General features: G+C 52.1%; 3 protein-coding genes across 3 annotated transcripts in view; all 3 read right to left on the minus strand.

The window, feature by feature from the left end:
- EAH_00017790 (hypothetical protein, conserved) overlaps positions 1–52 on the minus strand; it is a gene marked incomplete at both ends in the record, with an annotated part of 1,769 nt that extends 1,717 nt beyond the window's left edge. The window contains one exon of the mRNA XM_013397572.1: positions 1–52. This exon is cut by the window's left edge and continues 321 nt beyond it. Coding sequence (XP_013253026.1) covers positions 1–52 — 52 coding nt within the window.
- A 2,485-nt stretch (positions 53–2,537) lies between these two features.
- EAH_00017800 (eukaryotic translation initiation factor 4a, putative) lies at positions 2,538–4,595 on the minus strand (the record flags this gene model as incomplete). Its single annotated transcript, XM_013397573.1, has 4 exons — positions 2,538–2,933; positions 3,165–3,629; positions 4,017–4,052; positions 4,164–4,595. 4 exons carry the CDS (start codon positions 4,593–4,595, stop codon positions 2,538–2,540), a joined length of 1,329 nt encoding a protein of 442 aa, XP_013253027.1.
- A 1,735-nt stretch (positions 4,596–6,330) lies between these two features.
- EAH_00017810 (hypothetical protein, conserved) overlaps positions 6,331–14,165 on the minus strand; it is a gene marked incomplete at both ends in the record, with an annotated part of 17,732 nt that continues 9,897 nt past the window's right edge. The window contains 4 exons of the mRNA XM_013397574.1: positions 6,331–10,159; positions 10,374–10,565; positions 10,742–11,316; positions 11,417–14,112. Of these exons, the coding sequence (XP_013253028.1) occupies positions 6,331–10,159; positions 10,374–10,565; positions 10,742–11,316; positions 11,417–14,112 (7,292 nt within the window). The remainder of the gene's footprint in view (positions 10,160–10,373; positions 10,566–10,741; positions 11,317–11,416; positions 14,113–14,165) is intronic.

The following is a 14,165-nucleotide window of genomic DNA, read 5'->3' on the forward strand; positions in this document are numbered from 1 at the left end:
GATGTTCTGCTGCTGCTTCGCGCCCAGCCGCGTGCTTCCTTGCAAATGCCATTAGAGAAGTAAAAGAAAAGAAGATAAGAAAGAAGGATAATTCAACAGGTAGAGAAGCAGCACCTGCAGCAGTTGCAGCAGTTGCAGCAATTGCAGCAGTTGCAGCAGTTGCAACTGGGTCAGAGATATAATAATAATAAAAGCCACACACAAATTCCCAACAGCTAAGCAACAGCTGCTGAGAGACTGAGTCGAGCTTAAAGTAATGAAAATGCAGTAAAACAACAGAAAAATAATACTCTTAACAAGAGAAAAAAGAGAAAAAACGTGTCCATGCACGCAGCAGCAGCAGCAGTAGCAGCTCAACGGACTGCTGCCGCCTCGGCTGTTGCTGCTGATGTTGTTGTTGCTATTGTTGCTGCTAGTGCTCTTGCTGCCGCAACAAGTGCCGTGCTATGTTGCTGCAGCAGTGTTTATGTCTTTTTAGAGAAACCTAATCAATAGAATCCGCTGCTTTAAGAAGAATTCAAAGAAAAGTAGAACGCCTCCTCAATCTCCGCATGCTATTCTCTATGCACCGCACTTCCTCGGGCTCGCTGTGCTGTGCACTCAAGCCCCGGAGCTGTACAAGTCTTGAACAGCAAGAAAACGCTAAAATAACAATTATTATTACATCATTTTGAAGGGTTTTTAGTTTTCAGAAGATAGAGGAACGGCTGAAATGCCTTTAACACGAATATGCATCCATTTTAACTGAAGAGGATACAGAGAAAACAGAAAAGAAACAAGGGAGCCCAGACCGCTGGTTGAGTGCCGTTGTAGAAGGAAAGCAGCGGGTTTTGCGCGGGTTTCAGTGGAAAGCGAAGAAAATGATGCATTTTAAAGAATTATTTTGAACAATTAATTCAATTGTCAAAAAATAATACAGAAATACGCACTATTTATATATGAAAGCTGCTTACCGTTTCCTTCCCTTCTCAACCGATGAACGTAAGCTTCGTATACACCCGAAGCTGCACATACACCCCAGCACCTTTTCTTCTTCTAACTCCACAGCACGCTTATCTGGCTCAACTAATCTAACAAGAATTCAGTAATTGTTTTAATTAAACGAAATAACAAGTAGACATAGCCGCCCCTACCTCTTAATATACGCCAACTCCAGTAGAAGCTGCCTTTCCACACGTACACCTCAAACTTAACAGCCTTCCTGCTACTACCTCTTGCAGCTGCAGCAGCTGGAAGAGAAGAAACTCTCTTCTACATATCTTCCATAAGTAAATAGGAGGCGGGCGAGAGCTTCCCGCCGGAAAGGTGTCTAGTTTGGGGTGTATGAATGAATAAATATTACGCGCAGCTTCTTGTAGAGTTATGTATATTAACAGGTGAGGGCTGCTCTCCCTATCTGTTATTTCGTTTAATTCAAACAATTAGAGAATTCCCGTTAAATGAGTTGTGCCGAATAAGCGTCACCTGGAGTTAAAATGAACCCCCACCGAGCTGCACATACACCCCAACCCAAGGGAAAACTACCAAGGCTAAACTAAATAATCTCCTCCCTCATATATATATATATATATATATATATATATATATTCCGCCATAGCGCCAGATATAGAGACAAGCTCATTCTGTGCACAACTTCCTTTATATCCTAACCCTGCAACCTCCGCCTCTAGAGGCAGCGGGGGCTCTAACGCCCTAACTTCTTTTGACTATGTTAAATAAGCTAATCCAATTCTAAATAAAGAAAGACAAGAAAGGGAGACCTTCCTCCATTCTTAAATATCGTTCCCAGTTAGGCCCCGGATGGGCTCTCTTCATCTCTACCCCCTAAGGCGTGCAGCAACTCAGTGCTTGCAAGTCTTTGAGGAACTCTTTGTTTCTTTGTTTTACTTCTTAAACCCCCAGCACTTCTATATCTGAGAGATAAAGCTGCTCTCCCTGAACAGCCTTTACATCCCTCACCCGATACCCACATAAAGCCCCAGCGCTGCAGCAGAAGCAGCAGCAAGCTGCTGCTGCTGCTTTACCCTCCAGCGACAGACAAATAATATAAAACATATTCGCCTGTCTCATCAGAAGCTGCCGCTGCTGCTCTCCCGCAGCCTACGCTGCACAAGACCAGCTGTAGCTAGCTAGCTAGTCAGCTAGCTAGCTACCAAGCCACTGCATGCATGCATGCAAGCGCTCCTCACCTCCTATCCCCCCTCCCCGTACACTTGCTGTAAATTGTTTGCTCCGCCGGTGGTGCAGGCCTATATCTGCTTTTGTTGTGTATTGCTTGGACTGTATTGCTTGCTTGTCTTAAATGAATAAACTTTATTTGCATATGTACATTAAGAGTTTATTATGCAGAACAGGCTGTAACCCACTCTATACTTTCTTGATCTAATTCTTCTTCTTCTTCACCCCCCCTCTTCAACTGACGAGCGGATGGCGTAGCACATACACCTCCCGATTAAATAGATGTATATGTTTATATTATTCTTTGTTATTGTCTTGCAGGGTATGATTAGTTTAGTATGAATTTGATAACTTGAAGCTTACTTTGTCTCGAGCTTTGCAGGCATCTCTTGTATTTGTGTGTTGTAGTGGGTCTCAATTTCTTTGAGCTGCTCCATGTCATTAATAGTAACGAAGTTAATTGCAATACCTTTTCTACCGAATCGACCGCTTCGACCAATTCTATGAATATAATTTTCCTTTGAAGTCGGTATATCATAGTTAATAACCAGAGAAACCTGCTGCACATCGATACCCCTAGCTAATAGATCTGTTGTTATCAGCACACGTGTTGAGCCGCTTCTAAACTCTCTTAAGACTGTCTCTCTCTGCTGCTGCTCCATATCTCCGTGCATTGCTGAAACTGTAAAGTCCTGCCCAGTCATCATTTCTACCAGCTGCAAGACTCTGCGGCGGGTATTGCAGTAAATAATCGCCTGTAAAACCAAACAAACAAACACATATGAAAAAATAATAAATAAATAAATATATTTCAATATCTATACAAAAAGAACTATTCAAAAACATACAAATTCCATCCAGAAAAAAACAAACAACACATACTATACACCTGAGCTGCCTATACACCTGAACGGAGCTGCGTATACACCTGAGCTGCGTATACACCTGAGCTGCCTACACATATATTAAAAATATATATAACTTACTTGAGTGATGGTGAGTGTTTCGTAGAGGTCAACAAGCGTATCGAATTTATTTTCTTCTCTTTGCACATCAATATAATACTGAGAAATACCTTCGAGCGTCAGCTCATCCTTCTTAACAAGGATGCGCTTGGGTTTTCTCATAAACTGAGTGGTAAGCTCTAAGATATCGGAGGGCATAGTAGCACTGAACAGAGCGACTTGTACATCCTGAGGGAGATGCTGGAAGACTGAGAGGATCTGTGCTTTAAATCCTCTTGAAAGCATCTCATCTGCTTCATCAAGAACAAACAAAACCATGTGGTCGCACCTTAGATGCCTCTTCTCCATCATATCGTTCACCCTACCGGGTGTACCGACAACTACATGCACACCCCCGTGCAGACGCTGAGCATCTTCGCGTACAGACGTGCCTCCAACGCATGCATGACACAGCACTTGCAAATAATCTCCTAGAGCTAACGCAACCTGCGCCCACAAAACAAATACAATATATTTAATATTTAATATTTATTTAGTTATTTCTTTGTTTGTTTGAGCTATATTTATCTTGTTGTTTATATATATAATGTATATAAATATACATGTATGCATAATATAGATGTATATATTATATTATATATGTACAGCATGGGTGCATTAGGAGAAAAAGACAACAACAAACATACGAAGACACAGCGAAGTAAACTCAAAAACAACACCCAACGCATGCTGCTGCTGTTGGTGCTGCTGCTGTTGCAGCTGTTGCTGCAGCAGCAGCAGCGGGGCAGCATAGATGTGTTTGCATGCATAGAAGCAGAGACAAGCAGCAACAGACAACCCTAAAGACAAGAACAGCCTAAGCCCCCGCCCTACCCACACCCGATAAGGTGCAGCAGACAACTGCTGGTGCTGATGTTAGCAAGCACACACAAGTAGCGCGTCTGCTGCTGCCACCGCAGCAACAACAGCAGCAACAGCAAGAGCAGCAGCAGGAAGAAGATATAAGACATGCATGCATACCTTTTGAATCTGCTGCGCGAGCTCTCTTGTCGGGGCTAAGATAAGCACCTGACAAGCAGGCTTGCTGTAGTCTATTTTTTGCAGAGCAGCAATAACAAATGTTGCTGTCTTTCCTGTACCGCTCTGTGCCTGTCCTATAGTGTCATGGCCATCGATAATAGGTTTAATACCTCGCATCTGAATGGCTGAGGGCTTCTCAAAACCGTAAGAATAAATGCCTCGCAGCAGCTTCTCGTTGAGGGGTAGATTGTCGAAAGAAGTAATGACTTCTTCTTCATAGTCGCCATCTTGTCCCTGCTGAGACTCTTGCTGCTGTTGTTGCTGCTGTTGTTGTTGCTGCTGCTGCTGCTGCTGCTGCTGCTGCTGCTGCTGCTTATCCTCCCCCTGCTGCTGAGGCGCCACCTGCTGCTGCTGCTTGTTCTCCCCTTCCATATTCTGTCGCTGCTGCTGCTGCTCTGTCTTATACACAAACCCTCTAGCAAACACAAACAAACAAAACAATGCTGCAGTACATAGACAGATACACACAACAGACCCTCCGGTGGGGCGCATGAGCGGGGTGCTGCTGCTGCTGCAGCAGCCGCTGCTGCAGCAGCCGCTGCTGCTGCTGCTGCGGAAGCAGCAGCAGCAGCCCCTCACACCAACAACCTACAAAAATACACAGTCATCTATAAGATAGACAATATATTTATTAATTCTTATACATTTATTTGCTTATTTCTTCTTATTACAATCTCTTTATATTTATTATATAGCCCGTATATCCAAGCACACCCTTCGAACCCAGGCCCCGCACTTACACCACCAGTGGGGCTGCTGCTGCTGCTGCTGCTGCTGCTGCTGCTGCTGCACGACAGCAGCCCCCACACAGTTGCTGTGTATCTGCAGCTACGGGCATTAAATTATTTAAGTTGGTTGTTTTAAGCTTTTCTTCATTCTTTTTAGAAGGAATATCTTAATAATAGCGGCTTGCATCTCTTGCTGCTGCTGCTGTTGCTGCTGTTGTTGCTGCTGCTGCTGCTACGCAGCCCCCACTCTCGCTTTCTCGCTACGTGTTGCTGCTGTCTCTCGTTTTTCTATCTGCTGCTGAGTAAAAGGAATTAGCTTAATAGATAACAGCCTATTTGTGCATGCACTTTGCATGCAAAGCTGTAGACGCGCAGCTGCTGTAGCTGCTGCTGCTCGTGCTGCTGTTCCTGCTGTTGTTGCTGCTTCTGTTGCTGCTGCTAATGTTGTTGCTGCCGCTGCTTCTTTTGGTAGACTTTGCTGCTGCGGGTCCTACTGCAGCCACGGCTACGGGGACATCTCCTGCTGCTGCTTTCGTTGCTTCCTCTGCTGCTGTTGCTGCTGTTCGTGCTGCTGCTGCTGCTGCTGCCTCGAAGCAAGTATATAGTGTGTGGGGCGAAGACGGACAGGATTAACAGAACAACCAAAGACAAACAAATGATAAAATCAAAACAAATTTATTTTGTAGATGCATGTCTATACACTCCGCCTATACTTTTTTTTCTTTCTAATGTTTAAGGGCGTGTAGTTGAGGTGTATATTCATTCATACTATTAAATATATATATATATATATATATATATATATATTACATACTCTGTATCTGTATACCTCTACTGTATATATGTAATATATATATATATATACATATATATATATATATATATATGCATATATATATGTAATATATATATGCATATATATATGTATATATATATATATATATATACATATATATATATGCATATATATATGTAATATATATATATATATATGTGTTTGTAAATACGCTTAAAATATATCTGCAAACATTAAAATAAATTGAATACAACAAAGTTATTCCCTCGAAGAAAAGCTGCCCCTTTGCTGCAGCAGCAAGACTGCTGCTGCTGCTGCTGCTACGGGGGCTGCTGCAGCTCTTGCTGCTGTTGTTGGTGCTACTGCACCTCCCTGCTGCTATTGCTGCTGCTGCAGCAGCTGGTGCTGCTGCTATTGCTGCTCCTGCAGCAGCAGCTGCTGTTGCAACAGCAGCTGCTGCTGCAGAGAGATGCAGCCAATCCTAACGCTGCCGAAGCAGCCGTTGCTGTTCCCACTGCCGTTCTTGAAGCAGCAGCAGCAGCAGCAGCAGCACGAGCTGCCGCTGCTGCTGTTGTTGTTGCTGCTATAAGACACCTCCCTTTTTATAACTACGAATTAAACCTTTGATCGTCTTACCCCCTCTCCTTTGGTCGCTGCTGAAGGCCTCAAACCCTTCACCTGCTGCAGCTGCAGCAGCAGCAGCAGCAGCAGCACCAGCAGCAAACCAGTCTGGCGAGGCCGATTCTCCGCTGCTGCAGGTGCTGTTGCTGCTGCTGCTGTTCAAACTGCTCTGCGGATTAGTGGGATGATTCTCCTTTCGCCGTTTCTTGCTGTTCGTTATCATTTGCTGCTGCTGCTGCTGCTGCTGCTGCTGCTGCAGCTGCTGTCGTTGTTCTACCTGTTGCTTCTTTGTCGCATCGGTTGCTGCTGCTGTTGCTGCTGCTGCATTTCCAGGTGAAGCAGAACCCGCACACGAGGCTGCCGAATTCGAAGAAGCGCATCGCTGCTGCTGCTGCTGCTGCTGCTGCTGCTGCTGCTGCTGCTCCGCTGGGGACTCCAACCCGTCTTCTGTTGCATCTGAGTCGCTGAGAGTAATGATTAAAGCTGCATCAGCATCAGAAGCAGCAGCAGCAGCAGCATCCCTACCTCTCTTTGAAGGAGGCAACGAGCTGCTGCAGCTGCGGCGGTGTGGCTGCTTGCTGTTGCTGCTGCTACTGCTGCTGCTGCTGCTGCTCGTTCCTTTACAATCAGATACAACAGTGTGGTGTGTTGTTGTTGCTGCTGCTGCTGCCTGTGCTGCTGCTCCGCGAGATTCTTCTTGATGTTGCTGCTGCTGCTGTGACTTTGAGGCATGCTGTTGCTTTTGCTGCAGCTGCTGCGGCGTATTCTGCTGCAGCTGCTGCTGCTGGCGTGGCTGAGGCATCAAATGCTGCCGCAGCTGCAGCTGTCGCAAACGCAGTTCCTCTAAGAGAGAATGAGGGGCCCCACTGCTGCTGTCGCTGTGGGCGTGCTGCTGCTGCTGCTGTTGTTGTTGTTGTTGCTGCTCTTGCTGCTGCTGCTGCTGTTGCTGCTGCTGTTGCAGTTGGTGCTGTTGCTGCTGCTGCTGTGGGTAGGGGGGGCCACGACTAGCAGAAGCAGCACCAACGGCAGCAGCTGCTGCTGCTGGTTCTGTTGCTGCTGCCGCTGCTGCTGCAGATCGCGCTGTATGTTCAGCAGCATCTCCCTCGCTGTCCGTGTCTATGAAGACCACTAACTCATCTTCAGACTCTGCTGCTGCTGCTTCTGCTACTGCTGCTTGACTTGCTGCTGCACTTGTTGCTGCTGCTGCAGCTGCTGCAGCAGGAGCAGCAGCAGAATGTGACGCCGCTGAGTCTTCCCCTAACCCCAAGAAGACAGGGTATAGCTGCAACGCGTGATTCATTCTCCGCGGCTGCTGCTGCAGCTGCTGCTGCTGAAGCTGCTGCTGCTGTTGATGATGACGGTAGGCTTGGTGCTGCTGCTGCAAGGGGTGCCCCGCCGTTGCAGCAGCTCTCAGCGTTTCGTGTTTTACAGCACACGAGCGCTGCTGCTGCTGCTGCTGCTGCTGCTGCTGCTGCTGCTGCCTAAGGTCCGGCTGTACCCCCCGAGCATTAATTGCTGCGGGCGTAGCAGCAGCAGCAGCAGCAGCAGCAGGATCAGCTGGAGGAGGCAGAGATGGATGCAGCGACGCAAGTGCTGCAGCTGCATGCGGCTGGCGTCGTTGCAACTTTTGCTGCTGTTGCTGCTGCCGTAGGACGATCTGTTGCTGCTGCTGCTGCTGCTGCTGCTGCTTGGCAGAGGGTGCAGCAGGAAATGCGGCCCAGATAGTATCAAGGAGACAAATATAACATGCGTACATCAGAACAGCAACCTGTCTCTTTCCTTGCAGCAGCAGCTGGCAGCTGCTGCTGCAGCAGCAGCAGCCTGTTAATCGTATACGCCATGGCTGTAGAAAAGCAGCAGCGCGCAGCAGCAGCAGCAGCAGCAGCAGCAGCGACTCTCCAGGGCTCCCCCAAGGGAATCGAAAGAGCAGCAGCTGCTGCTGCTGTCTCTTGTGGTATGCAAGTGCTTCTGGATTCTCCCGTAGCTGCTGCTGCTGCTGCAGCAATTCCTGCTGCTGCTGCTGCTTCAGTCTGTTTAGCTGCAGCAAGACCTCAACTACGCTCCCCAAGGGAAACCACGAAGCAGCACCGCGACTGCCCTCCTGCTGCTTCTGCTGCTGCTGCTGCGTCTGCTGCTGCTGCTGCTGCGTCTGCTGCTGCTGCTGCTGTTGCAGCAGCAGCAGCAAGTAGTCTCCTAGTTCTTTTAGCAATGCCCTAGACATAAGGATGCGGCAGCGGCCGCCAACAAATCCATCAGCAGCAACTTTATTTGCAGAAACAAAACGAGAAAGAGATGCAGCAGAGTCCCGCTGCTGTTGCTGCTGCTGCGGTTGCTGCTGCTGCTTCTGCTGCTGCAGCTTCTGCTGCTGTTTCTCCTGCTGCTGTTTCTCCTGCTGCTGTTTCTCCTGCTGCTGCTGCTGCTGATCCTGGTGCTGCTGCTTCTGCTGCTTCGCCTGCTGCTGCGGCCCTCTCTCCTGCGACTCCACCACGTCCTGCTGTTGCTGCTGCTGCTGCTCTTCGCTGTGCTGCTGCAGCCATCGGGATTTCAGATCGCGGGCTGCTGCTGCTGCTGCTTCTGTTTGCTGCAGAAGCGGCAGCCGCCACGGCAAGGCCTTGCTGCTGCTGCTGCTGCTGCTGTTGCTGCTGCTGCTAAATGCATCAGCGAGGAAGTTGGCTGCTGCCTCTGAGACTCTCCAGCCTATAACCCATTCGCCTGCTGCTGCTTCTGTGCTGCTGCTGCTGCTGCAAGGAGACCCGCCATCAGCAGCGGCAGCAGCAGCCGCAGCAGCAGCAGCAGCTTCCGGCAGCACATGCAGCAGCACGGGCTCAACTGCCCCCAACTTTGCTGCCTGAGGGAAGCAGCCACAGACTCGCTGCAGCGCCACCAGCAGCGGCTGTTCATAGTCGAGCTGTCTCCCTGCTGCTGTTGCTGCTGCTGCTCCTGTTGCTGCTGCTCTTGCTGCTGCTGCTGGTAGTACTGCTGGTTCTGCTGCAGCAGAAGCAGCACCTGCAGCAGCAGCAGCATCAATCCTACGTGCTGCTTTGTACAGCAGCGACGCTACACTCCGCGTCATCTTAGAAAGAAAAGTATTGCTGCTGCTCCCTTTGCTGCTGCTGCTGCTGCTGCTGTTGCTGATGCTGTTGCTGATGCTGTTGCTGCTGCTTCCTTGCTCTGCCTTGACGAGAGCAGCGGAGCCTTCGTCCTGCGGTCTCCTTTCGCTGCTGCTGTTGCCGTTGCTGCTGCTGTTGCTGCTGCCGCTGCTGCTGCTGGTCTCGGGCGATGGCGGGGACAGGACAGCAGCAGCTGCTGCTGCTCCTGCTGCTGCTGCTGTTGGAATCTGCTGCAGCGCAGCGAAGGCGCCTGAGCTCTCCGCTGCTGCTAAGGCGAGAGCACTGGCCTCCCTCGCCCGCAGCAGTGATCCGCAACTGCAGCAGCTCCTGCTGCTGCTGCTCCTACCGCTGCTGCTGCTCCTACCGCTGCTGCTGCTAGTGCTGGTGCTGCTTGATTCACTGCTGCTAGTGCTGCTGCTGCAGCAGCAAATGTAACGAGCTGTGAAGACGAGGATCTCTTGCTGTTTGCCGGTCCACTTCAAGAGCGAGCTGAAGCCTTCCTCCTGTTGCTGCTGCTGCTGCTGCTGCTGCTGCTGCTGCTGGGTGCTGCTGCTGGAGTAAGCATGTCTAGCTCTTTGTCTTGCTGCGCAGGCAGCTAACAAAGTGGCGGACTCCCTCAACCCCCACGCAGAAGCAAAAGTCTCAGCAACAGATGCGCGCAGCCGCTGCAGCCTCCCCTCCCTGCAGCAGCAGCAGCAGCAGCAGCAGCAGCAGCAAAATCAGCAACAGCAGCATCAATATCAGCAACAGCAGCAGCAACAGCGGAGCAGCAGATCCCATGCCCTCAGCAGCAGCAAAACGTCACTAACAAACCCCAAGGCGCAGCACCAACCAAACGCAAACCCTAAACCCTAAACCCTAAACCCTAAACCCTAAACCCTAAACCTAAGCGTACGTGAGGATGGAGTAGGCCTCTGGGGCTGTCAGCACCACCCCGCACTGCAAACCAGTAGCAGAAGCAACTACAAACAAATCAACGCTGTCTTCCTCGCCCTTGCTGCTGTTGCTGCTGCTGCTGCTGCTGCTGCTGCTGCAGCACGGATGCCGCAGCAACACCACTGGAACAGGGTGAGCAGCGCCCATTAACCTGCAGAGGCACACAAATGCTGCAGCAGCCCTGTAAGTTCCTGCTGCTGCTAGTGCTGCTGCTGCTGCTCGTGCTGCTGCTGCTGCTAGTGCTGCTGCTGCTAGTGCTGCTGTAGCTGCTCCTGCTATTGTTTGTTTGCTGTAGAGGCAGGCGCAGCGCGAGCGGCAGCGGCTCACCAGTAGAAGTGCAGCAGCGGGTGAGGGTGCTGCTGCTGCTGCTGCTGCAGCAGCAGTAGCGCATCTCCATAAGAGAGACAGCTGCAAAGAGAGACCCGCAGCAACTCCAAGGAGACGCCCCCGCAAGTCCCTCTCGAGCCATCAGCTGCTGCTGCTGCTGCTGCTGCTGCTGCTACCGGTCCTGTTGACTGTGCTGCTGTTGTTGCTGCTTGTTCCGTTGAAGCTGCTGTTGTTGCTGCTGCTCCTGTTGCTGGTTGTTCTGTTGACTGTGCTGCTGTTGCTGCTACGTTTGCTTCTGTTGACTCTATTGCTGCTGCTGCTGCTGCTGCTGTCAGAGGCAGCACCTGCAGCAGCCGTCTCTCTATAAGCGTAACCTGATCGAGGCCCTTTCCGCTGAGTATTGTCTGGGGGCCCCTCACCTGCAAAGCCAGCGCCCGCTGCTGCTGCTGCTGCTGCTGCTGTTGTTGTTGTTGTTGCTGCTGCTGCTGCTGCAGCGCGTCCGCGAGGTCGCATAAGTCTGCCCAGGAAGGTTCAGAGAAGAGACAGCTGAGCTGCAGAGGAGACAGACGCACACGCTGCATGCAGCAGCAGCATGAACAGCAGCAGCAGCAGCAGCAATAAAAGCAGCAGCAGCAGCAACAGCAACAGCAGCAACAGCAGCAGCGGAGGCCTTACCTTTCTTCCAATCTGCCTTATGGCTGCTTGCTGCTGCAGCAGCAGCTGCTGCTGCTCCGGTCGCAGTGTCTGTACAGCTCTTAACAGCTTCTGAAAGGCGAAGGGGACCCCACAACTTGCTGCTGCTTGCAGCAGCAACATATCTACGCTATTGCTGCTGCCTGAGGCTGTCTGCTTCTCCCATCTGTGCTGCTGCTGCTGCTGCTGCAGAGCCTCGTCGCTGCAGCAATAGCTGCTAATGTTGCTTCTTCTGCTGCTGCTGGTGCTGTTGCTTTCTCCGCACTCCAGGTGCAGCTCAAGCGGTTGCTGCAGCGGGAAGCGAGGACATAACGCCTCTGCTGCTGCTGCTGGCCCTGCTGCTGCTGCTGCGTCTTGCTGCTGCAACCTGCTGCACGGCAGCGGCAGCAGCAGCGGTAGCTGCTGCTGCCGCTCACTCTTCTCTAAAGCTCTTAACGCCAACACAGCAGCGCGCCCCACACTCACCACCTCGCTGCTCCCCTCAGCGGTTGTCTTTGCTGCTGCTGCTGCTGCTGCAGCAACGGGTGCTGCTGCTGCAGTTGCTGCTGAGGCTGGCAGCAGAGCCGAGTCTCCGCTTGCATGCTCAGCAGCAAACCAAAGAGCAGCAGCAGCAAGTGAAACATCGAGATATGGGGGCAGCAGCAAACTGGCATCAGCAGCAGAAGCAGACGAAGCTGCTGCCGCTGCTGCTGCTGTGCTGCTGCTGCTGCTGCTGTTGCTGCTGCTGATGTTGCCCCGAAGTTTACTGCTGTTGCCTCTGAGGCGGCACTCAACTACTCTGGCTGCTGCCTCCTCTGCAAGGGAGACACAGCAACGCATGCAGCAGTCCCTGCTGCTGCTGCTGCTGCTGTTGCTGCTGCTGCTGCCGGTGGTGACACTGACTGGAGGAGGCAGACAGAGGCAGACAGACGTACGTACTGTGGGCCCTGGGCTTCGCCTCTGCTGCTGCTGCAGCTGCTGCAGCAGAGGGAGCTGCTGCAGGAGCAGCTGCTGCTGCTGTAGCAGCAGATCCTGGAGGCCCCCGCAGAAGCTGCTGAGCTGCTTAGCTAGCTGCTCGGCCCCACACCTTGAAGGCGACACGAAGGGCAGCAGCACCAACACATTAGACGTCCGCTGCAGCTTCGTGCTGCTGCTGCTGCTGCTGCTGGTAATGCCTGCAGCTACACGGCGCACTGCTGCTTCTGCCCCTAATAAATCATCAACCAGCAGAAGCGGACAGTCTCCTCGAATGAACTCCCGAACAAGGTCGTCTGATGCAGCAGCAGCAGCAGCAGCAGCAGCCTTATCTGCTGCTGCTGCACCCGCTGCTGCTGCACCTGTTGCGGTTGCTGCTGCTGCTGCTGTTGCTGCATCCTGGACAACGCAGCTGCTGCTGCCGCGCTGCTGCCGAGGCTGCGGAAGAACAACTTTGGAGAGTGCAGCTGCCTGCTGCTGCTGCTGTTGCTGCTGCTGTTGCTGCTGCTGCAGATTCGGTTGTAAGAGCGGGGCGCAGCAGTGCTGCTGCAGGGCTCCGCGTATGCTGCTGCTGCTGCTGCTGCTGCTGTTCATCAGCTGCTCTATATCTCGTTTTATTTTGCTGCAGCAAGTCACGATTTCCCTAGCGGTCCGCTGCTGCTGCTGCTGCTGCCGTTGCTGCAGCGCCGCCCGCTGCTGCTGCTGCTGCTGCTGCCGTTGCTGCAGCGCCGCCCCCTGCTGCTGCTGCTGCTGCTGCTGTTGCTGGCTCTCGTCTTTGCCGGCGGAGGCGTTCGCTGCTTTCGACGCCTGTTCTTCGTCCTGCTGCTGCTGTTGCTGCTGCTGCTGCAGTGAGGTGATGAGTGCATCTGCTGCTGCAGCAGCAGCCTGAGCTGCCAGCTGCAGCCACGACAGCAGAGCTTCTAAGGCTGCCCATGTGGGGTTTAGAGACAGCCGCAGCTGTTTAGAGACACCCCTCTTAACCCCATTACTGCTGTACCTGCTGCTGCTGCTGCTGCTCATGGCTGTACCAAGCTGCTGCAGCTCTGCAGCTAAACATTCGCCGTCAAACTCCAGCTGCTGCTGCGGCAGCACAAGCACCATTCGCGCGCCTTCTAGTGCTGCAGGATCGCCCCACAGGCCGCCCTTGCTGCTGCTGCTGCTGCCGCTGCTGCTGTTGCTGCTGCTGCTGCTGCTCGCGTCAGCAGCAGCAGCAGCTGCCCCGCTCTGGTCTTTCATAATGCGGAGGAAGGACGGCTGCTGCTTTATCTGCTGCAGTTGCTGCTGCGTGTTGTTGCATGCAGAAGTCTTTCCGTTAGCTGCTGCTGCACTTGGTTTCATTTCTGCTGCACCTGGTGCTGCTGCTGCTGCTGCTGCTTGTGGGGCCGCCTGCAGCAGCTGCAGCAGCAAACGCATGCGGCGGCGCATGCTTTGTGCTGCTCGCAGCCACATAACAACACCAACAAATTGTCCTGCAGCAGCAGCAACTGCTGCCTCAACGTGCAAAGCAGCAGCTTCCACCTCAGCCACACTGCTGCTGCTGCTGCTGCTGCTGCTGCTGCCGCTGCTGCTGCTGTTGCTGTTGCAGGTGCTGCTGCAGTTGCTGCTGCTGCGCGTGAGGTTCAGCAGAGTTCTAACTGCTCCTAAGAGAGACAGCATGTGGCCCCCGAGTGTATTGACAGCTCCGTCTTCAAATTCCTCCATCGCCGCCAGCGTCGCTGCTGAGTCTCCAGCAGCAGCAGCAGCAGCAGCAGCAGCAGCAGCAGCAGCAGCGGCGCAG

The sequence above is a fragment of the Eimeria acervulina genome, genomic scaffold, assembly GCF_000499425.1.
Source record: "Eimeria acervulina Houghton genomic scaffold, Eah_scaff115, whole genome shotgun sequence".
NCBI lineage: Eukaryota > Apicomplexa > Conoidasida > Eucoccidiorida > Eimeriidae > Eimeria > Eimeria acervulina.